This window comes from Halichoerus grypus, chromosome 7, assembly GCF_964656455.1.
Source record: "Halichoerus grypus chromosome 7, mHalGry1.hap1.1, whole genome shotgun sequence".
In the NCBI taxonomy this organism is placed as follows: domain Eukaryota; kingdom Metazoa; phylum Chordata; class Mammalia; order Carnivora; family Phocidae; genus Halichoerus; species Halichoerus grypus.
Genome location: NC_135718.1, coordinates 100,568,642 through 100,594,733, shown reverse-complemented (window position 1 = coordinate 100,594,733; position 26,092 = coordinate 100,568,642). Strand labels below are relative to the sequence as shown.

At 37.3% G+C, this 26,092-nt stretch overlaps 1 protein-coding gene across 1 annotated transcript; it reads right to left on the bottom strand.

The window, feature by feature from the left end:
• Positions 1-1,592: 1,592 nt before the first annotated feature.
• Positions 1,593-21,686, bottom strand: GORAB (golgin, RAB6 interacting). The gene is made up of 5 exons (XM_036067871.2): positions 21,522-21,686; positions 15,184-15,541; positions 12,613-12,714; positions 10,264-10,404; positions 1,593-3,411 (listed from the first exon to the last, which is right to left on the bottom strand). Exons 1-5 carry the CDS (start codon positions 21,655-21,657, stop codon positions 2,955-2,957), a joined length of 1,194 nt encoding a protein of 397 aa, XP_035923764.1. The 5' UTR covers positions 21,658-21,686; the 3' UTR covers positions 1,593-2,954.
• Between the last annotated feature and the right edge of the window lie 4,406 nt (positions 21,687-26,092).

Below are 26,092 nucleotides of genomic sequence, written 5' to 3'. Positions count from 1 at the left end.
AGAACTATGCTTTAAGAAATTCTCTGAAACCTATAAAAATGGTTCTGTTTAAAGAAAGTAGTGGGAATCAATGTATAAGAATTCTTAAATTCAGGAATTCAAGTTTACCCTTCAGAGTATTATTTTTTTTTAAGACAACAAGTGAAAATTACTACCAATGGTTATCTTTCAAAGAGAACAAGTGAGAGAACACAAAGTAGTTAACTCCTAAATTACACATTATTAAGAGCCCCGACAACTTTATGCTCCAACTATTTGAGAAGTAGAAGCAAGAGAAGAGGAGTTCAACTCCAGAGAGGGACAGCTCTACAAAGTGCTCCAATAAACTCAGGGCAGTAATTTTGAACCTAAGTTCCTTCACAGAAAGTAACAATTATTTGTGGATTTGTGAATCCATATATCAAAGTCTTTTGAATATGCTTTATGATTTTAAAAGATATCAGGACTATCCTGGCAAAGCCAGTGCATATGGTCCTCATACCAACGAGCCCCCACTTCATTTGCTCTTATTCCTCCCACACATGGAATACAGCTGCCTTGTACAAAACTGATGCAATATAACTTTGTCACTTATATCATCACCTGAGCACTCGGATACCACCCTGGGAAAGCCAAGCAAAGCAAGTTTTTCAAAATAATGATATCAGTGGACCTTTTATAGACATATTTGAAAGCATTTCACAAGCACAAACACAATCCCTGAATGGGTTATAAAACAAAGTTTTCAAGTGGAGGGATGCAGTGAACTTTACAGCCTGATACATGTAAGAGATACACCAAGAGTTTTAGAACTGCGACGTTACTAGCACTTTAAGTTTAAAATAAGCCAGTTGGCCAACATGCCATAAGTGAAATCTCTGGCTCTCAAATTCCTCTTCCGTAAAGATGATAAAATCAGATGATCTCTGAGGTCCCTTCCAATTCATTTATTTCATGGTTCTCCTTTCTCCATATACCTTATAAATATTTAGACTGAGAATCAGATTGTAGCTCCCTGTATGTAGCGGATCTTACAGAACCTCATTCATTGATGAATTTCCCTTAACAGAGGCTCATACAAAAGCAGATGACTGCATCTATCACATGAAAGTAGAGGCACATGACTACCACGTAGCGCGTAAGAACACGTACTAAAGTGAGATTTTTTTTTTTAAAGATTTTATTTATTTATTTGAGAGAGAGAATGAGATAGAGAGAGAGAGCATGAGAGGGGGGAGGGTCAGAGAGAGAAGCAGACTCCCTGCTGAGCAGGGAGCCCGACGTGGGACTCGATCCCAGGACTCCAGGATCATGACCTGAGCCGAAGGCAGTCGCTTAACCAACTGAGCCACCCAGGTGCCCTAAAGTGAGATTTTTTTTTTTTTTTAAAGATTTTATTTATTTTTCAACAGAGAGAGAGACAGCGAGAGAGGGAACACAAGCAGGGGAAGTGGGAGAGGGAGAAGCAGGCTTCCCGCTGAGCAGGGAGCCGGATGTGGGACTCGATCCCAGGACCCTGGGATCATGACCTGAGCTGAAGGCAGACACTTAACGACTGAGCCACCCAGGCGCCCCTAAAGTGAGATTTTTTTAACAGTAAACAAAAGACCACATTATAGATGTATCAGACTAGTTTATTCCTTAGAAAAATAAGAGTGTATTGGACAATGATGCTTTCAGTTTTTATGAATATCATTCATAAATAAAAACACAACTATCTATACAAATGCCTCTGTTTAGGTAAGTCAGTAATGGAAAGCTATAATTTTAACTCAAATTACATAATATAAAAATACACAGCTCATCCACACTGCTAGAATACCCTCAAACAAACTCATTTAAAAATAGGATGGCCCTTACTTTTTCAGCATTATTATAAATACAATATTACATTTGTCCTTATTCTCTTTTATGATAGTTCTTTTTTTAAGACTTAAAATGTAGTATTTGTATTTTTTGGAATTTCTGATAAATAGATCACAATTTAATGTGAAATTCACAGATTCTGTGACAAACCAACAGTATTTATTTACACATTCACATATAGCACAAAGTGGTGGTCAAGTATTAGTGATAATAATTAACAAACTATTAAAATACTAAGAAAATCACCATTTTAGCAATTTAAATGCTTTATGACAGGATAATTTATATCCAGCAACACATATTTACAAATACCTTTAGAAAAAAAAGTGTATCATTTTTTTTGGATAATCAAAAGTACTGATAGGTTTTCTGTATTATTTTTAGCCTCACTGTAGAAATGTTTTCATTGTCTAAATTTAATCAATGTGCTGATTAAAGAAAAGACAATACATTAATAGTAAAATTATACGTATTAGTGGTATATCTGTGTGTGTGTATGAACCAATCAAAACTCAGGTTGTGAATTAAAGCCATTTAAAAGGCAAATTGAAGACAAAAATAACGTTACTGAAGCTGTCTGTCTTTCTTAAACTGCAACTCCCAAGTTGTGTTTTGCAGCTCTAGTAAGATCCAATAGACAATTCAACATCCTACTCTTGTTAGTTTTTTTTCCTCCTGCTGACTCTTTTTTCACATGTTAACTTTGGTGTCTCTCTACTAACTACATAAAATAGGACTCTTGTCAACACCTCTCCTAGAAGTCAAATGAGTTTGATGAGGTGTTGAGTATTATTTTCCATTTTACTTTTCTATATTTACCTGGTCCAACAACACTCTTAACCGTGTAGTTTTTCTTCCATCTTATTTGGGTCGTTTGTTTTCACCCAGTCATCAGGGTACACCAAGGGAATTGGCCCTGGATCAAGGTAAACTGTGTGCCTACGTATAAAATTATTGTAATTTGAGGGTTTAGAATGTCAAACATGCTATACTAAAACTAACCAGGGATTCAAAAATTAACACCGTTTTAAAGGCACACTTATCCGAGCTCATGGCATAATCTCCAACAAAAGTGTACTCTACCGAATCCCACAACAAACACTGGCACTTCATGTGGTCGGAGCAGCTGAAATGGCCTTTACAGGAGTTCTAACTTCTTGATTTTGGTCTCGATTTTGAAGGGGAATGCTGCTGGGATTTTCACACTGTTCATATACCTTTAAGGAAGTGGCGTGTTCTTGATGATTTTTGTTCTCTTCGGCAAATCCTAATGTCACACTCTCCCCAGAAGGCTGAAATGGCCTCTCCAAATGAACCACCTGTTTCCCTGCTTCGGCTTCTTGTTCATGCAGCAATCTCTCCACCTCCACCTCAAGCTCCAGAGTCTCCTCGTCAGCTTGTACATCCAGTTGCTGCATCAACTCTTCCAACTTCTTGGCCTTGCGGAGCTCATTTTGCTGTATGATTGTACAGAGGTGTTCAGTGAGTTGCTCTTTAATTTCAGTCTTGCGCTGGAGATCTAGCTTTGCTGTAACATACTCTGCTTCAGCCCTGTCAAACCGCTTCCTGTAGGGACAGGTACAAAGATTGGTCCATTGGTTTTCCACTTAAGAAGATATTCAAAGGAGGGCCTAGAAACAATAATTAAACTCCAGAATTGGGGGGGGGGGAAGGAAGTATAATGAAGATATGGATACTAATATTTTATGCACACTTGTCCTACACGTCAGACAAACCAGGCTGCTGCTGCTCAAACTTTTACAACATCCACATTTGGGCCCTTCTAATGTAATGACATTCTTCTGCATTCATTTCCTCTTCCTGAAGCTGGGTTTGAATGAAAGCAGGCTGAGAGGTTAATTCAGTGGTGAGCTAGCTCTGGTCAGGGAGAGCCCTGATTTGCAGTGTTTGTCAATTTCTGTATTATAAATACTACCACCACTATGGCCAATTTCAGGCAGTTAATGTGCCATCACTGATTGCAGAATTGGAAAGAGATACACAAAATCTGTTCTCGTGAACCAGTGCAACCTAGCTCCAGCACACAACTGGTCAAAATGTATGAGAGGTAAAACAACCGGAGAAGGAAAAAGTAGAAAATCTGCATCTCTTGATTAGTGGATTAGAAAAGGAAGAAGAATTTTGGTGGAGAAGGATATGGACAGTGGTTGCAAGGTGAATGTAAATGGTATTAGGTGAGGCAAGAAGCAAGCATCAAGTAGAAGAGAAACATTTCAGGGTAGGTTTAGGAAGGGTTTCTCAATCTTGGCACTATTGACAACTTGGACCATATCATTCTCTGTTGTGGGGAGCTGTCCTGTACATTGTAGGATGTGCAGCAGCATCACTGGCTTTCTCCCACTCCTGCTGGTAGCACCCAATACTTGTAATAACCAAAAAGGTCTCCAGATGTTATCAAATGTCTCCTCAGGGGCAAAACTGCCCCCAGTTGAGAATCTCTGGGTTAAGTTGTTCTCTCTCCATTCTGCAACAACAGATTACTGTTAGACTTTGATTAGGGCATTTTATCTATTTACATTTGTGTAAACTGCAAAGACAGGCAACGCCAATCCTAGAAATAAGGTAATTCTACTGGGGAAGTCATCCTGTGATCTTTTTTTTTCTTTTGTATTAGGTTGACACAAAAAGAAAAATTATCATATGTCGGTTCACTGTCTTTTGCCTTTTCCATATAATTTGTTCCCTTTTTTCTTTTCTCTCTTTTTTTTTTATTTGGCCAGGAAAAGAGACTGGCCCACATTTATCAACTAATTGTTCAGTTTAATAACCACTAACAGTTGTGAAAGCCATGGTGCCTTACCTGTTATGATTGCCTACATCAACGCAATGTAGTAAGTAATTTCCGGTACTACAGTTAGAGCAAAACAGAAACAGTTATATCTCCTAACACAAGATTCTCTGTCTTGAAAAAGAATATAGTGAAAAAATGAAAGGCTTTGATTTTAGAAAACCCATGGTTCAAAACCTGCCTTTGCCTTTTACTGTGTATGTACCGGTTTTGGTCAAGGCCTTTTTTGGATGTAAAGAACAGATACCCAGTCAAACTAGCTCAGGTGAAAAGTGGGTTTTATTGTAGGATACAAGAGGCAATTTCACAGGCATGTCATCAGAATCAAAAGCTATTCTCTTTAATGCTTAGAAACCACAGTTTCTCTCATTTTGGCTTTCCAATCATACTCACAACCCAATATGGCCACCAGCTGTGGCTCTATATTAAATTCACTCTACTCAATTTCTCAGTGTTCGAATTCCAGGGGAAGGACCCGGGTTGGCTTAGCTTGGCTCACATCAGTTTGAACAGAGCTTAGTGTTCAGCCATGCCACCAACCCCTATTTAGCCTTTGGATTAAATGTTCTGGAGTTGGTAGCCCATCTTTGTTCTAATCAGGTGTGCCCCAGGGTCAGCACCATGAGTACAAAACACAGCTAGGTTCCTAAGGAAGAGGCTGGAGAATATACGTGCAATGTCTGAAAACTCCAGTATAGTGACCCTTGGTAGTATCTTCATCTGAGTTTTGGTTTATTTGTAAAATGGTGATGACACTATTACTTCAGAGGAGTGTTAAGGATTAAACGGTATAAACAGGGCAAGTGTCTCGCCCAGTGCCTCGTAGGCACTCAAAAAAGAGAACTTCTCCTTCAGAGTACCAGAATCAAAAAGCGTTGCTAGTTTATCACTAAACAAGTACTCTAACTAAAACTAAAATTATGCAAAGTTTAAGGACTCAGTATTTATACTTGAAAACTGTTATTTACATAATGTTCATTTACCGCATTTAATTTTTTTTTTTTTTTTTTTTTAGTCATCTAGTAACTGTAAGAATGAGAAAACTAGCTGTTTTTCAATTACCCTCTATGTTAAAAGAATTGTTCCAAAGGAGCTTTGTTGGACATGTGAATCCCTTATTTCCATACTTTGTAACATACGTTTATGAATGTTCTTACATCAAGCTTAAGAGCTCTAACAATATTCTCTACAGGTATATGAAAACCTTGCCCCTTCCCCCCAAGTCAAACCTCCTTTCTGTGGTCTGAGGTCCCCTCAGCCAGCCAAAGTCAGTAAAGATTTACTGACTGGGCTCGTGAATGCTGAATTGAAATTAAATTTGCAAATAGGTCCCTAGGTTTCCATTGATCTTTCACCCTGGATAAATCACTGAAGATTTTGCATTTTGTTTATTTATTTAAAGTTCTTCTGGCCAGAAACATGCATATATATTCCTGCACAGAGTGATTTATGCTTGAAATATTGATTAATTTCACAAACTGCACTATGAGCTGGAGGGTCAGGTGGATAATACCAAATCAGAATATGATGACATGTTTTGGAACAGAATAATAAGAGCATTATATATAACACAGTAAGCTAAATTGAACTGGAAATGTAATTACAAATTGTTTTGTTATTTTAAAGGGACATCAAGTGATTTAATGATATTTAAAGGGTTCTATAATCTGTCTCTTGGTTTTGGTATCCTGAAATTTTTTAAGGATTCAATAATTAACCCTTGGCATGCTGTTAGGTTTCATGGGTCCACTTTCAGTTTTTTGGTTCCTTTTCTGAGCAGTTCTAACTATTTGTAAGGATCAACATATCAAGGTTTTTATCCTAAGAAAGGATAGAATAAAACTACATTTTGCAATTACTATATGGGTCCACTGGATCCTTTTACACATCTGAGATACATTACAGAATTGTTGAGACAGGATATATTGTTCCTGTATCTTGAAACATTTTGCCATTTTGTTACCCTGGGAATTATTTCCTTATTACTCATCAATTATTCCCATTTTGCAGAAAAAAAAATAAGAAAACAGAGAATGATAGAATGCCCTAAAGGATGATGCCACAATGAAATAAATCATCATTGTTTAGTTTCCTTATTGTGTTGTTCAAAGTATCAATCATCGGGGCGCCTGGGTGGCTCAGTTGGTTAAGCGACTGCCTTCGGCTCAGGACATGATCCTGGAGTCCCGGGATCGAGTCCCACATCAGGCTCCCTGCTCAGCAGGGAGTCTGCTTCTCCCTCTGACCCTCCTCCCTCTCATGCTCTCTGTCTCTCATTGTCTCTCTCGCAAATAAATAAAATCTTAAAAAAAAAAAAAAAAAATTTCAAAGTATCAATCATCTTTCAAAAAGATATAAAAAAAGACTAGAAATACCATAGCTGTAATCTGTTCTCAGCTTTCACTGAACACAGTTCAGCATTAGTATTTTTCATTTTCTGCCCACAGTGACAAAGTAGAGAAAGTTGACAGATGAAGACATTTTGCAGCTATTAGACAAATCATAAGACAAATGTTGTGGTAGGCTAAAAACATGACCACCCATAGATACTCACTTCTTAATCCCCAGAATCTGTGAATATTACCTTATATAGTAAAAGATGTGATTAAGTTTACAATTTTGAAAGGAGTTTATTCTGAATTATTCAGTTGGACCCTAAATATAATCACATGTATCCTTTTAAGAAAGAGACAGAGGAAGTTTTGAGAGAGAAGAGGAGGAAGCAATGTGACTACAGAGGCACAGAACTTAGTGGTGCAGCCACAAGCCAAGGAGTGCCTACAGCCACCAGAAACTGGAAGAGGCAAGGAATGGATTCTTTCCTAGAGTCTGTGAAGGAAGACTGACCCTGCCAACACCTTGATTTCAAACTTCTGGCATCCAGAAATGTAAGAGAATAAATTTCTGTTGTTTTAAACCACCCAGTTTGTGGCAACTTATGGCAGCCCTAGGAACCTAATACAAAGGCCGAAACAGACAGTCTAGGTTCTAGATGGTGACACCAATGACATACATGAAATCTCAAGCGTATGAGACTTCAGAAAAACACATCCTAGATGAACTTGTTCTCAAAATCAGAGTCAGTGACTGAAAAATATATTTCTGAGGATAAAAAGGAAATGTTATTCTCATAGAATTAATAATTCCAACAGAAAGAACTCGATCACACAGTATTTTACAAGTACTTGGACCGTCTTGTGTTGTGAAAGTGTTGTGAAAGGATGTAACTGCATTCTTTCAGCTTTTTATAATGTTGGGAGTCAAGAGTTACTTGACATAAAGAGGTCTGCTATGCTTACATTCTTATTAAAATTTTTAATAAAGTTTCTTTCCATAATCCCTATTATTTTTACTTCTGTAAATTATACATAAAACATTTATGTATATATGTGTGTATGTGTATGCACATGTATGTGTACATGTTAATGGGAATGTCTATTAAACATAAATAGCTAACAGTGATTATAGTTTTTCCTGGTCCATGAAGGGTCAAAGAAATGTTCTACACACAGCCACTCTGTTTCACAAGCTGGTCTATGCAGCATACGGCAGCCTGGGAGTCATAGATGCAAATAGCAGCAATAACTTTCAATTTGGTTCACTCCAAGTGCTGGTCTCCTTAAAGGGGTCTACTCTAACAATGCTCTATAGAAGCCAATTTTAAAGCAAATTCTGGACTATTCATTATCTAAAAACCTTTTGTAGACATTGCACTGTACTATAAAACTACAGTATTATTTTTATTTAAAAAAAAATCAAGGAAATCTCCAACAGAAACTGGTTGCCCTGGGGATTAGCTACCAGTATAAATCTAAACCACAATATTGTATCACCAATCTCTAATTTCTCAATAACCACAGATGTAAATTTAGAAAACGCTGTCTTAATCTTAAGCATGAACAAGATACAATGCTGGTCCTAGTCACAATCGTCTATGGCTTCTCTTTGACTTATCTCAAGAGCTTAGATTTTTAAAAATAGCCTCACACATACAATATGGATATTCACATACAACTATGTCAATACCAGTACCATGAGAAATTGCCATCTTTAGTTTGTTAAAAGATGTAAAATTTTATGTAAATATAATATAAAAATTTACTAAAATTTCATTAAACATGTTTATATATTACGGGATGTTTTCTTCTTTAACCAGTAATCCCACTTTCTTTGTGGTTCTCTGAAGGCTAAAACTATGACATTTCTTATATTATGTTCAACATACAAATGCATCCTACTCCAGCCTCCTCTAGGACAGAATTAAAACATAATGAGATGATTTTCTGTTGAGGTATCCATAATAATCTGAATTATTCACATAAAGGGCTATAAAGGCAAAAGAATGTTCCTCTGGTAAACTTAAGTTACAGAGAATAAAATATGCTAAAAATCTAGGATTAGTTTTATCTTAATAAAATCTTGGTTACCTCCTTAATGACCTTATAAATAGAAATCTGGAACCTCCAGTTATCAGCTACTGATGGCATTAATTTAAGCAGTTAATTAATAAAAGCAACCCATTAAGTCTAATAGCATATGGTCAAACAACAATTACAAAAATCACAAGGACACCACAAACCTCTTTCTTAATAAACAGTGAATTAAAAGCCACAATCAAGCATTTCCGCTTTATTAAATTGTTATATAAACATTCTGATGCTGTGGTTTACCCTGGACTAATGAGGCATTCTGATTGATTTCTAGTGTTACAGAGAGAGATGCAAAACGGAGTCATTAACACGGCATTCCCTTGTGAAAAAAGACAAACTAGGATGATTAAAGCAACGCTGAAAGGACTGAAAACCCTGAAATTGGACCTAATTTTTTGCCCTTTTATCTGCTTGCAAAGTTCATGTAATTCTTTACATGTGTTAGTTCATTTTAAAAATACTCCATGATGAATTTTTCACTAAAAAAATTCCAGTGGTTGAAACCAAGAAAACACATGATAGCAAACTATTATATACAGAATACAATCGAAAAGAAAAAAAAAAGAGGAAAACTTCAAGCTTTCGAGACAGAGTGGTATTTTCTTTAAATACTCATATAAAGCACTGGGTGTTATACGAAAACAATAAATCATGGATCACTACATCAAAAACTAACGATGTATTGTATGGTGACTAACATAACATAATAAAGTAAAATTAAAAAAAAAATACTCATAAGGCTTTTAAAAAAATAAACTAGGTCTTCTTTCTTTGATGAAAACTGAAATGAGAACTAGGATAATCTCTAAGAACCATCTCAGATAATCAAAATTTCTTAATAGAAAGATTATGGACTTGGTGTTAGAATAATAGAATTTAGGGACAAGTCATATAGACACTTAGAGTCCCAAACATTGCATAGCTGATGGTTTAGCAAGAAAGACTAAAATGCAAATAAATAATGCAAGAAACGCTCTAACAGGAATATGAACAAGGATGGGGGAAAGTTAAGGAAGACTTCAAAAAGAAGAGACACTTGATTGAATACAAAATAGGGATAAATAGAGCACCTAACGGTATTTTTATGAGGCTTCAATGATGACACCTGAAAGCTCCTGGCCCAGCTAGCAATAAACATTAATTTACTCTGACTCCTGGTTCAGAGTGCTCTCAACTCACCGAGCATATGAATACTCGAGGCTGGCCTGATCGATCCGGTTTCTGAGGATTCCAATATCAGCTGACACCATGTCATCTAGAGCCTGTAACTCCTTTTGGATCCGCTTTAGTTTCAAGGTCTCTGCTTGAGTTCTTTTAGATCTAGAAAAATAAAGACATTTTAAAATCACGTATCTATATACAATATAAGTGAAAAAAGCAGCCTACTGTATATACAATATGATTTTAATGTATAATTTTTAAAAAATTAGAAAAAAAAAGCACAAATTGAAGTAAAACAAATGCCGGCAACATTTTGGTATATCTCTAAGACTGCATTTGTGCTGTTTTCCCTTATTATTCCAATACACAAAGGAAAAAGTAAAATTTTAAAAAAAAACGAATAGTTCACTTATAGGTCTCTATTCATTCCATGAGGATGTGAACAGGCAGTGAAAGAATATATCTGTATTCTCTTTACAAGGAACATCTAACAAACCTTTCTAAATTTCTAGCCTTCAATTCTTGCTAAGCCCATTTTCATTTGTCTGATACTTAGTGGACAAAAGAACTGATGCCTGCATTAAACACCATTTCTTTTTGTTTTTTTAAACACCATTTTTTTATATTTTTGGTTTTAACCTTTTTAGGACCCATTTCCCCCAAACTTTCATTACTTTGATTCTTGGTTTTTAGGCACTACAGATCCTCAAAATTCTTTCTGGGGCTCAAAACCAATAGTCTTTTTTTTTTCTTTGTTTAAAAGCACATTCAACCTCAGTCCCCTCACCACCTCCAAATACATGACACTTACTGAAGAAAGAGAATAAACATACAAAAGCCAACCTTCAAACTGATTTCACTTACTTCAAAATTTCATACCCATTCTCACAGAATAAAACCCCCCCAGAAAACCACTATATTGCAACTTATATTCTCCTGATTTCTACTCCATTATGCATTTTCCCTTGTTTTCTGCCTACAAAAGTTACCAGTATGAGTCTTACTTCAAGTACTTTGCTGGCGCATTTATTAATAATCTAATCAGGTTATATTTCCCTACATTTCCGCCTGTATCAATACTTTCTGTCTTCAACCAAATGCATGTAAAGAACAAGTGCTGAGCCTATAAATCTTTCTGTAAAATCCCCAGTGAACAGCCTCCCCAACCACTTCCAAAATGAAGACTACTGAAGTGATTTCCAAAATCGCTATTCACTTTCAATAATCACATTTTTTTTCTTGAAATGTAAGTGCAGTAAGTTGCATATTTCCTATGTTTCATGAAAGATCAAGGGGGACCAGCTGGAGAAAAAAAAAATCATCATTTTCAAATACATATATCCCTGACATAAAATTCTGAATGACTCTCATATACCTACCTGCCTTTCTCTCTAGCCCTGTCCCTTCCCCTCCCCTGACACATACATCAGCTTCAATAACCAATAGTTTTGCCAGGCTTTTCTGGAGATCTGAAAAGAAAATGCCAAGAATACTCGCTTGCATTTCATTCTCCCTATTCTCAATCATTGCTTCACTGACTAAGCTTGGTTTCCTAAGGCCACAGCACACTGGAAATTACAAACTAAAAGGGCAGGAAGAGTGGGTGAGGGGTGGAAAGTGGCTCAAATGGGAATGTTGCTGTTGGAGGCCAACACAGCAAAGTAAAGGAAAAGCGACTGCTGACAAACTGACACTGGGAGGTGACAGAAATATTGAAGCGCACATAATAGGGCAGAGTGCTCACAATGGTGACCTGGAGTCACTGATGAAAGGTTATATCATGTATCAGTGGGGGAGATAAATTATTCAAGAAAAATGTCCACAGAAAAACACAATTAAGATTTCTGGAAGTGGAAGTCACTTATGTGTAATAAATAATCTTACTCCTCTACATGTCACATGATTAAAACCTCCCCATGTCAAAATTAAAACCTGCACTTGTTGCTAATGCACTTATACTGATGGCTATTCACCACTTCCTTCGGATGTGTAGATGGCTAAAATTGAAAACACTGATGCTGATTCTGAAGTTTTAATTGCACCTGTATTCACAATTTTGGCTTACAAAGTCCTCCTTAATAAACATCGGAATTTCAGTATCATTTATAAAGCATAATTTGTTTAGTTAGCTTTAAAAGTAACACTGTAGAGGGGCACCTGGCTGGTCGGTAGAGTATGTGAATCTTGATCTCGGGGTTGTGAGTTTAAGACCCACACTGGGCGTGGAACCTACTTTACAAAACAAATTAAAAATGAATGTTGTAGAGAAAAACATCAATTTATCAAGAGAGACAAGGGAAAAGAAATATAAAACATGACAGAACTGATTGCAGATTACAAACAACTCTCCTAGTTCAGGTGCCTCACCTTTCTGCAATAGCTTTAGCCAAAAGAGCTTTCTTACGTTTATTTTTCTCTTCCATTAGCTGTTGTTCTTGCTGGAGGACTTCCCAACGAGATTTTTCTTGCCTAGGGAACAAAAAAAGTATAAAAAGGAGTTTCTGAAACCCCATCCTACACCTTACCAGGCTCAGTCCCCTATGTATAAAATTTAATCAAGCAGATTATGTCTATTTTCTTTCAAAAACTCTCTTAAAAGGAACCCATCTGCAGCTCATTATTTTGTTCTAATAGGAACAAAGATTATGATTTGAAGGCTTACATAAACTGGCCCTTTGAAATCCATTATATGTATATAATCTAGGAAGCCACAAACTGGAAGCTAGAGTACTATGGCATTTCTTAGGAGAACAAAGAAAGTTGTATAAGTTAATTATGTATTATATGCAAAATGGAGAGCAAAATAAATTGGTATGTAGCTAATATCATGTTCTATCTTTTAGAGTTTTCTATAATGAAAAGTCTCTACCACCTAACACCCTCAGGACAATAACCAATGTTTATTTTATTCATTTTTTTTCACTATGCTTTCTTCTTTCCAGATCTCAAACAATTTTAAACAGAGCGAAACACCATGAGCTAAGATTTGAATGCTGGGTTACCGAGAAACTTCAAAGATCTGAAATGAGTTTTCCCTCTGTTCAATTCTGAAAGATGTAGATCAAAATTTCCTGTAAATTCAACAACTGGATGTCAACTCAAACAAGGTCATGACAAAGCTATTTATTCCTTTTATTGCCATTTCTTATGGCCACTGTATCAAAATTCTCTAGTCCAAGACCTAGTAACCACTTCCAAATTTATCATTTCCTTCCCATTCTCACAGCCTCCACCCTGGTGCTGGCACTGGTCCGCTCTCAGCTTCACTATCGCGTGCATCTTGTCACCCAGTGCTGGAGGTCCAGCTCAGCTGGTGCCCTCCCCTGAATGCACCCCAACACCGACACCTGCATTTTCTCTAACCATTGTTTTGACCAGGGTATCTCCCTCTGAGAGGCCTTGGTGATACACGACCGCATCGGGGAGCTCAACAGACAGGAACCCTCAGCTTCCACATCCTTCTTCGCCCTCCCTCATTCTCTACTTTCTCTGGCCTCGCTTTTGCCTCTTCCAGAGACATGCGATGCCATCTCTGAGCATCCTATAGGATAGAGCTTTCCTTTCCCCTTCTTATAGGCTCAGAATTCCTTTTTCAATGACAGTTCTTGAGATTGCATGTCTTCTTTGAAAATTTTCCCAAGTACCTAAAAAAAAAAATTATTTTCCTAACAACATTCAATCTAAATTGTCCAGCTCAATTTAAACCCACCCTCCTCTACTTGTCTCAGGTCTATGCTGGTAAACTACATTTAAAGACATTTAAATATATGCACTTGTTCAATGTTGTTCTCATAATTCATGTGGCTTTATATCTCTTGTAAAAAAAAAAAGAAGAAGAAGAAGAAGATAGCAGGAGGGGAAGAATGAAGGGGGGGAAATCAGAGGGGGAGATGAACCATGAGAGACGATGGACTCTGAAAAACAAACTGAGGGTTCTAGAGGGGAGGGGGGTGGGAGGATGGGTTAGCCTGGTGATGGGTATTAAAGAGGGCACGCTCTGCAGGGAGCACTGGGTGTTATACACAAACAATGAATCATGGAACACTACATCAAAAACTAATGATGTAATGTATGGTGATTCACATAACAATAAAAAATTTTTAAAAAATGCTTTCTTGGTTGTGAACTCATAGTATGGAATCTGGATCAGAGAAATCCTAAGATACTGTGAAAGACTCAGAAAATGGAAAACAGAAACAAATGACATCCTGATAAATCAGGAGGAAAGAAAACATGAGTGGATATTAAAACATAAGCTCTAGGATAAATATTTTGAGAATTCACAAGTGATAGAATAGCAATTTCCATAAGAATGTTTCTAAACTAAATTCTGGAAGTAGTTTCTAATACAAGCACATTAAATAAAGAATAAAAAGAAATCAAATGATGGAGCTGAATCGTTTTATTAGTCCTCTCAATTTCCTAAATTTCAACTTTTCTTTGACCATCCCTTCGTATCTCTTCACAAACACCCTTTTCTGGGCCAATGGAGATGTAGTCTGGACGGTGAAGAATAGGTTCGATATGGGGATGGAGTGAGTACTATGCATAAGAACTGCTTCTGGTGACGGTAAAGGGCAGAGACTTTGGATCCAGAAAGACCTGTATGTGAACCCCAACTCTGCTACTTATTAGCTATGTATTTGCTTTAGGAATAAAGTTATCTTTTCTGAGTCCAAGATATCTCATCTATAGAGTGAAAATCATGAACTGGTACTATAAGCTGCTGCAAAGACTAAGTGACATAGCATGTATAACATACCCAACACTGACTGGTTTACAACACATTTAGGGGGTAGCTAATCTTTAACAGGTTATCCATTACACTTCTAGGTTAGAATATAAAAAAGAAAATGTTAAAACTACTATTTTTTCAAAGCCTAACGGAGAAAAAAAAGTAAAATGGAAAAAGTCTCATGGATATATAGACTTACTAACAATTCCACTTTCTTTTTTTCCATTTTGCAATCTGGCTTCGGGGGTAGAATCTCGGCGTTTTTGTGACTATCGTGGGAATTCTCGAGTCCCAGTTCCCTTGGTTGACTTTCAATACCCTGTGGTTTTCCATCACCAACAGGAGAGGTGAGTGTAAGAGGACTGGAAGGAAGAGGGAAAGAAGAATGTGGTTTTGGACTATTAAAGCTTGGTTTTGGTGCAGAAAGCAGCTGCTCTGAAGGTACTGAGGTTGATCCATCTTGAAGTCCAAGTTTTTGGCTTTGCTCTTGAAGGGCTTTTTCTCGCTGAAGTTGTTGTCGACTTTTCTTCACAGGAAGACGCCGCTGTGGTTCAAACGGATCTGTGTGAAAAAGAGAATGGAGAAAAATTCCCTTGTGTGAGCAGCAAATAATTAGAATTTCTCTAAGAAAATAAATTTGCATTAACATTAAGCTTTGATAATAATTCTACAGGGTTTCTCCCCTCTACCACAAAAGCCCAGGGAAAAACAGCCATTTTCCTGTAGCGTTTTAACAGTTCTCCAATCATACTGTCCCAACTCAAAATTTACCTTAAGAAGTCCATTTGTCTGTTGAGTTAGGCCTCAGAATAAAAAGCAAGGTTTCTTTTTCAACTTGAATTGAGAATTGCCTCAAGAATCAACTAATCTGACCAAACAAGGTAGACAAATGAATTCTTGATAGGTCTTAAATTTGATTTATGATTCTATCTGCTCTCCTGAAATAAAATGGTGGTTGCGTTTACAGATGGGCTGCACCTCTTAAATAATAGCAGATCTTAGGCCAATCTGATACACAGGTAGATGTAATGCATAAAGTATAACTAAATGAAATCTCTTATTTCCAAGAATGCTAGTTAACCCTCAATTGTTAGCTTTCATTTTCCAGAGCAGTGCAAGGTTGTGTTCCCCAAAGTCAGTTAGCCATTAATCAATACACACAAGCTAATTTTAATAGCAGTCTAAGCAAACCAATAGAGGAAGATAAAACAACTGGAAGAAATTTTTTTAAAAAGCACTATAAAATAAATAATATCCCTATTATACTTTTTGGGTTGTCTATGCCAGCGTTAACCTTTTAAGACAGAATACTGGAGAATTTACTCACATTCACACAATATTTAATAAGATCTGTAAATGGTATTATTTACAAAATACCTGGGAAATGAAATTGTGATAAGTCCTTGTAAATGAACTTAAATAGGGCTTTTAAAATTCTGCACGTTGACTTCTGAAGCAACACAAGCCTAGTATTTAAATCTCCCAAAGGAGAATTAAAGGCTCTGGAGTCACAGCTCTAGCACTGCTTTTGTCCAGCTCAATAACCTTAGGCAAGTCAATTAATTATTCCATACCTCAGTTTCTTCATATGCCAAAGGGGTTGAAAATTTACCTGCTCTACTTAACTCATGGAATTGGTGTAAGGATTAAATGAGATAGGTAAAGAAAATACTTTTAAAAGATAGATGTATCATCAAAAGTAAAATGTTATTAATTGTTGACTTTTGCCAGAAACACAAAGTAGCCTCGTCTATTTTAGGACAGGAACTTATTCTTAACCACTGATCTCTATTCACACCATCAGAAAATGTCTGTTTACTTCCCAGTTACACTCACTTAGCTGAATTAATAGTCCCTATGAAATCCAGTACTGCAGCTTCCAATCTATTTTGCATTTTCACAGAACCTGCCTATGAGATTAAAATTGCTACAATAAACAAGTAACGAATAATAAACCGAACAATAAACAAATTCAGTCCACTTAAAAACAGAACATATGATATAAAAACTCCTGGAACTAATAAGCCATTATAGTAAGGCTGCAGAATGCAAGATTAATATACAAAAGTCAAATGCCTTCCTATGTACCAACAATGAACAAGTAGAATCTGAAGTTAAAAACATGATACTATTTTCATTAGCACTAAAAAATAAAATAAAATTTAATACTTAGGAATAAATCTAAGAAAGTAAGTACAAGATCTATAAAGAAAACTACAAACTCTGATAATGAAATCAAAGAACTAAATGGAGAGATATTCCATATTCATGAATAGAAGATTCAATACTGTCAAGATGTCAGTTCACCCCAACTTGATCTATAGATTCACTGCAATCCCAATCAAAATCCCAGCCAAGATACCGTGTGCATACTGACACAATGCTTCTCGAGTTTATATGGAGAGGCAAAAGACTCAGAATAGCTAACATAATATTGTGAAGAACAAAACTGGAAGACTGGCATTACTTGACTTCAAGACCCACTTTAAAGCCACAGTAATAAAGACAATGTATGCTGAAAAGAATAGACAAACAGACCAATGGAACAGAACAGAGAGCACAGATATAGACAAAATGACCGATGAAATAGAACAAAGAACCCAGAAACAGGTTCATACAGGTATGAAGCACTGGTATATGACTGAGATAGCATGGCCTATCAAGAGCAAAAGGTGGAATCATTCAATAAATGGACTTGAGGAAAAAACTACTATATGGAAAAGATAAAATCAGATCCATACCTCACACCATATAAAAACAAACAAAACATTCTCCAAATGGGTTAAGAACTTAATGGCAAATCAACACTTTAAAATTCTTATTAGAAACACATTTCTTTATGCAGTGTTTTGAATCTGTTGTAGCTTATAATAAAAATGATTGTTAAAAACTCCTAAAGAAGAAGATAGTAGGAAGGGTAAAATGAAGGGGGGGAAATCGGAGGGGGAGACAAACCATGAAAGACTATGGACTCTGAGAAACAAACTGAGGGCTCTAGAGGGGAGGGGGTGGGGGGATGGGTTAGCCTGGTGATGGGTATTAAAGAGGGCACGTATTGAATGGAGCACTGGGTGTTATACGCAAACAATGAGTCATGGAACACTACATCAAAAACTAATGATGTAGGGCACCTGGGTGGCTCAGTCGTTAAGCATCTGCCTTCGGCTCAGGTCATGATCCTGGGGTCCTGGGATCGAGTCCCACATCGGGCTCCCTGCTCCGCGGGAAGCCTGCTTCTCCCTCTCCCACTCTCCCTGTTTGTGTTCCTGCTCTCGCGGTCTCTCTGTCAGATAAATAAATAAAATCTTTAAAAAAAATTAAAAAAAAAAAAACTAATGATGTAATGTATGGTGACTAACATAACATAATAAAATTAAAAAAAAAAAAGAAGAAACTTCAAAAAACCTCTTAATTGAGTATAAGGATTAATATCTTATGGTAGGGTACTACCACCTAATGGCAGGGTAGTAAATTCTTAAGACACAAAAATGTTGACGAATTTGACCACATTAAAATTAAATACTTTGTTCATCAAAAGGTAAAAGTTAAAAAATAAGTTACAAGCTAGGAGAAGATATTCAGAGGAGAAGATATTCATAATATACCTGGCAAAGAACTAGTATCAAGAATAAATAACTCATGAATATTTTCTTTAGACATTGATGGCACTGTAGTGGCACTGTTTTTTTTTTTATTTCCAGTTTTTTAGTATGAAATAAGTCATACATCAAATACATGTATGTGTTATAGACACATATCCAACCTGTATGGATTATTAAAAATAGTAACATTTTAACAAATAAAACATGACTATAATAGACATAACTGCTATTCAATGATAGACATGTTATCCTCTCTTTTGGAACACATAAGATAATTGTATTTATTGCCCTCCAAATCATACTACTTGCTTTTGTTAAATGAAATGTAAGTATGAGTGACACCTATCATTTACTGATGGAAGCATTTAGTTGCCAATGCTCAATTCTCATGCCATGGTGAATTCCTAAATGATAGCACCAAAACACAACGTGAAGTAATTATGTGGAAAAGAGTGACCTGCCAGTCCATATTAGACATGAAGCTAGAGTGAAAAATAAATCTTTATTATTTTAAACAATTGATATATTAGGGCTCTTTGTTACTGTAGCGTAACTTGTCTCAACTTGATTTCATTATTACCAATACTTTTGAAATTCCCTATGTATTTGCCCCTTCCTGATAATATTCCCTTGTCTTTCTAGTATCCTGTATTTTGATGTCCTATTTTCCCAAAACAATATACCTGCTTTGTATCATTTTGATCTTCTACAAATGTATCAGGTTGTTCTTCTGCAACTTGCTCTTTTCATGCATTATATTTATGAAATTTACACGTTAATGCATGTGGGTATACTTCATATATTCCCATAGCTGTATAGCAGCCCAATGGATGGTTATATTACAATTTATCCACTTTTTAAATGAACAATTGGTTTGTTCCCACCTTTTTAATATTATAAATAAGAATGCTAAGAACAGGGGCATCTGGGTGGCTCAGTGGGTTAAGCATCTGCCTTCAGCTTAGGTTGTGATCCCAGGGTCCTGGGATTGAGCCCTGTGTCAATCCTGCTCTGCAGGGAGTTTGTTTCTCCCTCTCCTTCTCCCTCTGCCTGTCACTCCCCCTGCTTGTGCACACGCTCTATCTCAAATAAATAAATAAAATCTTAAAAAAAAAAAGAATGCTAAGAACATTCTTGATCTTTCCTAATGTGCATATGGTTTTCTCTAGAGTACTGTCATGCTTATTTTTGCTGGCAACCAACTCCATCTTCGTGGATTACTTAATTATATTTTTAAGGCTGGAGAATTTTTAAGGAAGGAGGCTTAAAAATTAAAAATCCAGATTTTCTAGTTTTACAAATGAGAAATTCAAGGCAAAAGATTTAGAGGCAGAGCTAGGAGATCTATATGCCAATCGCTGTGTTTGGCTATGAGTGTACAAAGATGCTACGTAGGGTGGACATAGACTAGTGGTTGGTGTCTATGCTCTAACATCTCACTATGGAATGACAGGCCTTGAAGGTAACGTCCTTCCAGCCCCACTCTATCCCAAATTGAAGAGATATTTAGAAATGTACTTCTACATAACGAATCTACTGTTATAATTTAGTTGGCAAACTCACCTCTGCTAACACATAGTCCCTGTGAAATCTTCCCAAGCTCCACCCAACCCCCAGCACAGTCAGGTTCCTGCTAGCTCTGTAGTAAGCTCTTGTAAAATTTCTACTATCCATTATATTATAGTTTGTCTCATTAGACTATCAGCTCTTTGAAGGCAAGGATGATGCCTTGTTCATCTTAGTAGGTGTATACAGAAGATGATACCTCTAACTTTGGGTCAGACCAAAAGCAGGAATACTTGTACTCTGTACATTCAAATATGTGAACGGATGTTCAAAACACAGCAAAAGAATTTGAGAACATCAAGCTAAAGTCAATTAACTACACACTGTAGTATAACTTTTATGATACAATTTTTTAAAGGCCTCTGGACCAGTCAAAAATTCCTCCATCTATATAACCTACACTGGCCTTATGTTACTACTTTATTTCCTTTTCCACTTGTCAGCCTTAGATTATTTTTGCATCTATGCTAATAACACACAGACTTACCTGAGCAACATCCAATTTGATCACAAACTCTAACAAAAAGCATGCCAGGGCTCATTTAATTTTCTCCCACAAGTAAAGTACATAAATTATGGTACTCAGGGTGATGTAGTATCCACTACCAGGATCACCATACAGAATTTCACGAAATTTCAACCACAAACAAAGCATAGTTTATACCAAGAGTTTCTCACCAAATAACAGCAAAAGTAATTCCTTCATTAAAAGAAAACAAAATAGTACGAGTTCCAGCAAGGGAAGCACAAATTTTTAGCTGACAACAAAGTCAACAGGTATAATTTCACATGTAGCCTCTCAAAAACTCTTGGTTTTCTCACTCTCAAGAGTTAGAATTACATAAGTCGTCTGGCAACCAGAAGTGAATGCAAGACTCCAGATGTATTATGAAAAGCATCGTCTCTTTGCGTTTATTCAGATCCCTGTGCTTCCTTCCTCCCAACCATTGTCAACTTTGATAAATTCATCACAATTCTAATATGGTTTGTGCCCCTCCTCCTTTTACCCGACCCCAACTCTCCAGCCATTGATTTATGCAGCAGTCTTCCCATACGAGACAGCTAGGCTGTAGGCTCACTTCCTCTCCCAAGTCCTATTGCTTTCACAGAAAAAGTCAAATCCAAATCCCTGAAATGGATTCCTGAACTTTCTTTTCTAAAAGAAAATCCCAGGCCCCTGGATTCGCCCCTCCCTCCCTGGCTCCCAGTACATTCACCTCTGGAACCCCTATATCCCCTCTTCCCATTATAGCTCCTTCCCCAAACACCAACACATTACCCTCTTTCCCGCCCCCTTCTCCCCTCAAAAGCTGCAGCCCCGCCCCTTCCCCAACAGACCCAAAGATTAAATCTCTGCCGGCACGTCCCGTTACCTTTAGCCTGCTTTAGTCGCCTCAGCTCCTCCTCAGAGAAGCCGGCCCAACCCCGCGCCATCCGCCTCGGCTGCCAGCACCCCCAGAACGCCCAAACCTCAGAGCCCCGACTGCCAACACGACTACCCAGGCACATCCGGGTTCTTTCCCGGCCACGGCCGACCAACCAATGAACGCTTCGAGTTCTGGCTACAAGGTCCCCTCTCGCTTGCAGCAGGGCCCAGCTCCCTTCGAGTTGCCTCCGGCGGTGCCGGACAAACTCCCTGTGGAAATCTCGGCCGCGGGGACATTTATGTCTTTGACCTGAGTCTGATCTCTTTCCCTGTCTCTTATTCTCGTTGGGTTAGTAGCTTAACGAGATAAGGGGAGAAGTGGCGATGGGGATGAGGGTGGAGATAAACAGGCAGTTAGGAAGTGGCTACAAGTCTGTGGCGGAAAAGAGCCGTCGCAACTGTCTCCTGGGTCCTCTGGGAAGTCACTGGGGCGGAGCCCTCTACTTGCTGGGTCTGGAAGGGTGGCTTTCGGGACCTGTGGAGATCTTTTCCAGAACTGCCCTGGGATTATCCTGCAAACTGACGCAAGAGAATGTTCAGTTAGGCCTTTAGTTGTGAAAAAACATTTCAGAGGGCCGGGGTATAATGGGAAGGGAATAGACACGTGTAACAGGGTTTCTCTGCACAGCTCGGTCTCCCAAATATCCTGATTGTGGGTTGTCTCCATGTTTTGTGAATGATTCTCGCGTATCTGTAACTTTTGTCCTAAGGGATACCTGAATCTCTCTACTTTAAAATGATCTCTCATCAGTTTTTCATTCAGAGAAGACAATGTAAAACAGTGTCGGCGCTGAGGTGTGGGAAAACAGGCTTTTCTGGAGTCCTAATTTCATTGTTTGGTTCGACCTTGAACACAAGTCTGTGCTTCCATTTTCTCATTTCAAGAAAGATATCAAAGATTAAGATGCAGAATACATATAGAGCAAGACGATTTAAAAGAGACCACTCTGTCTTTCATGTTTCTCATTATATTGCATTAAAAAAAAAAACTCATTATTTTGGCTTATATTTCAAAATCCCAAGTGTGACTTTTGGCTTTAGCTTGCCAATATTTTAAACAAATTGAAATGAAGTAGAATGAAAATAAAGTGCCACACCAAGAAAAGAGTTGAAATGAATATTTCAGGTTTGGATAGGTGACCAGAAGGGGAAGGATGTTTGGAATTCCTCTTTAACTTTTGAACTTTTAAACTTAGAAGGGATTTCTGAAATTTAAGCGTTCACAAATGCTTCATTTTAAGTGTGGACTCATTTTCCCTAACATTTGAAAATTAAAATGCAATTCAAAAGGATTGGTGAGACAGATCCTTCAGGTTTGGGACATGGACTAAATATTTTAAAGATACGGATTATCTAGCAGGTGGGGATCAGTACCAATGGTAATTAATTCGGTTTCCCATTTACAAGCATCAGCCATGTAGTAAAAATGAAGCACCCTGTATGCCCCATGTTAAATTTTATACATAAACTTTCTTTTTAGCTCTGGGTGAATTTCAAGAATTATCAATAATCTTAATAGGGATGGAAATTACGGTATTTTAAAAGGTTTTGCATCAGCCTTGAATGAGAACCAAAACATTAGATTATAGTAAAAAAAACATCTGTATAAAATTACAATTTCCAGTTTGCAAGGTTCTAACTCTTATTGTTTCTGTTGGCTTTCCCTCATGGTGACTGGTTTCTTCAGATGACGTAATATTTTCATGGGAGCTTAGCTTCAAAGAAATTTTTTGCTTTGTGAAAGTCCTCTGTATCTTGGGTTGAGAGACTGTCTTTGCAGATTGGTTTTGCTGGGAGCTAGAACTTTCAGTTGCTTTAAATCAAATTTAAAGTAATTTTTTCAACTTGTGATATAAATTTGGATCTCTTCCCCACATATGATCAGGGCTCAGGTTATCAGTAGGTTGAGTTTTTTCTAACCCTCTGTTATCACATGGACCATCCTTTCCAGGCTGTGAACTTTATTTCAGCGATCTTGTCTTCAAATGTGTACAGGAATCCCAACCTCCAGCACTTAAATATTCAGGTAGAGTCCCCCTTGGGTTTGCTTTCTACATCTCTTTTTGCTTTCTTTTATGTTCTAGGATATATTTTTTTTCCTAAAGATTTATTTATTTATTTGGGGGAGAGAGAGTGGGAGAGCATGAGTGGGGGGAGGGGCAGAGGGAGAGAAGCAGACTCCCTGGTGAGTGTGGAAACAGACACAGGGCTCAGTCTCACGACCCTGACTGAGATCATGACCTGAGCCGAAATCAAGAGTTGGAGGTTCAACTGACTGAGCCACCTCGAGGCCCCTATATTTTTTCTTTTAAATAAAAACATGTTATATGTTATTCAGCAGTTTTATGTGTTTATGGCAAAAGGGAATCATCTGTGATAGCTTAGATCATTATATTCCCTCTGATTGATTCTCTACCAGAACAACTAGAGGTGATCTTTTTAAAAAATGAAAATCTAATGTGTGTAGTCTGGTTAAAACTGTAAAATGACTTCCTGTTGCATTTTGAATAAAATACCAGTTCCTGTGTGAGCCTGTGTGATCTCACCCCTTCGTACCTCTCTTAAGTGATCATTAGGCTTATCTTTCCCTTTACTCAATAGTCCCTACACTCTAGTCAAATTGACTTTCTTTGGAGGTTTGGAACATGTCAGGCTCACCCCCTACCTCCTCCTGCCCTACACAGGGCTTTCCCAAATGCTGTTCTATTTGGCCATAATAATCTTTCCCTTATCAGTCTGGTTCTTTCTGCTTCAGGTTTTGACTTGAATGTCCACTTAGACTTTCAATAACCCCCTTATCCAAGTAGCACCCCTCCCACCCACCCCCATTTCCGTGTTCTTTATTACTTTAATAGCACTAATTACAACTCTTAAGTAATTTGCGTTTGTTTGCTTGCTTGTTTATTTTCTGTTTCCCTCTATTAGGTAACAGCTTCATAAGATCAGGGGATGTATCTTTTATTCAACCAGAGCATAACAAAATGTTTGATGCCTACTGAGCCTTCAAATAAATGTTGAAAGACTAAACCTTTCCAAGTTAAGTATTGAGATGAAACATTTCCACATTTCATGTATTCTGGAGATTCCTTTTTAGTATGAATTTCTGTGATGGTGAATAACATTAACCCCATTTATTACTTATTGCTATTTGCAGCCATGGACTCATTGGTTAGTAAATAAAAAACTAAAAATAGGTTGAGAAGAGAAGAATCCCAAGATACCATTTTATTTTTTATAAAGCCTTAAAATAGTATTTCAGCAATATTCTGCAGTTTTCAGTATATGTATTTTGCACATCTTCTGTCAGATTTATCCGAATAGTTAGTAGCATGACCCATTGTAAATAGCACTTTTAATTCAATATTCAATTTTTTGTGTGTGTATCTACTATATAGAAATAAAATTGATTTATGTTTGTTGATCAACCATGATAAATACACTTATTAGTTATAGCAGCATTTTTAAGGTAAATTTCATTGGATTTTCTACATGGATGATCATGTCTGCAAATCACAATTTTATTTCTTTCTTTCGAATCTGCATGCCATTTATTTATTTTCTTGCCTTATTGGACTAGCCAAGACCCACCAGTATAATGTTGAATAGAAGTGAGATTAATACCCTGTCTTGTTTCTGATCTTAGGGGAAAAGCATAAGTCTTTTACCATTAAATATGGTGTTAGCTTTAGGTTTTTTTGGTAGATGCCTTTTATCATGCTGTTGAAATTCCCAGTTTGCTGAGAGCTTTTATCAGAAATGGATAATGGGGGGCGCCTGGGTGGCTCAGTCAGTTAAGCGTCTGCCTTCGGCTCAGGTCATGATCTCAGGGTCCTGGGATCGAGTCCTGCATTGGGTTCTCTGCTCTGCGGAGAGCCTGTTTCTCCCTCTCCCCTGCTCTTCTTTCTCTCTCTCTCTCTCTCTCTCTCTCTCTGTCAAATAAATAAATAAAATCTTAAAAAAAAAAAAAAAGAAATGGATAATGGATTTTCTTGCATCCTTTTTCTGGGTCTATTGAGGTGATAATAGGATTTTTCTTTTTTTTTTTTAAGATTTTATTTATTTATCTGACAGAGAGAGAGACAGTGAGAGGGAATACAAGCAAGGGGAGTGTGAGAGGGAGAAGCAGGCTTCCCGCTGAGCAGGAAGCCCGATGCGGGGGCTGGATCCCAGGACCCTGGGATCACGACCTGAGCCAAAGGCAGACACTTAATGACTGAGCCACCCAGGTGCCCCAGATTTTTCTTTTTTAGATTGTTAATATGGTGAGTTGAATTGATTGGCCAGTGTTACACAAATCTTGCATCCTGGGATCAACTTTACTTAGACATAATATAGTATGCTTTTTATATATTCTTGGACTTGATTGGCTAAAATTTTGTTTAGAATTTTTGCATATGTTCATGAAGGATACTAATGTATGTAATTGTTTTGTGTGATGTCTGCCTTGTTTTGGGATCAGGTTAATACTGATCTCACCAAATGAGAAACATTTTTTTTTCTTTTCCATGTTCTGGAAGA

What these genes read in the sequence shown, in the direction of transcription:
- GORAB (XM_036067871.2), bottom strand. Translation starts at nt 21,657, where the DNA reads ATGTGCCTGGGTAGTCGTGTTGGCAGTCGGGGCTCTGAGGTTTGGGCG. An exon ending in GAAAAAAAGAAAGTGGAATT is followed by an intron (nt 12,715 to 15,183) that starts GTTAGTAAGTCT and finishes TTTGTTCCCTAG; the next exon opens with GCAAGAAAAATCTCGTTGGG. An exon ending in GCTAAAGCTATTGCAGAAAG is followed by an intron (nt 10,405 to 12,612) that starts GTGAGGCACCTG and finishes TTATTTTTCTAG; the next exon opens with ATCTAAAAGAACTCAAGCAG.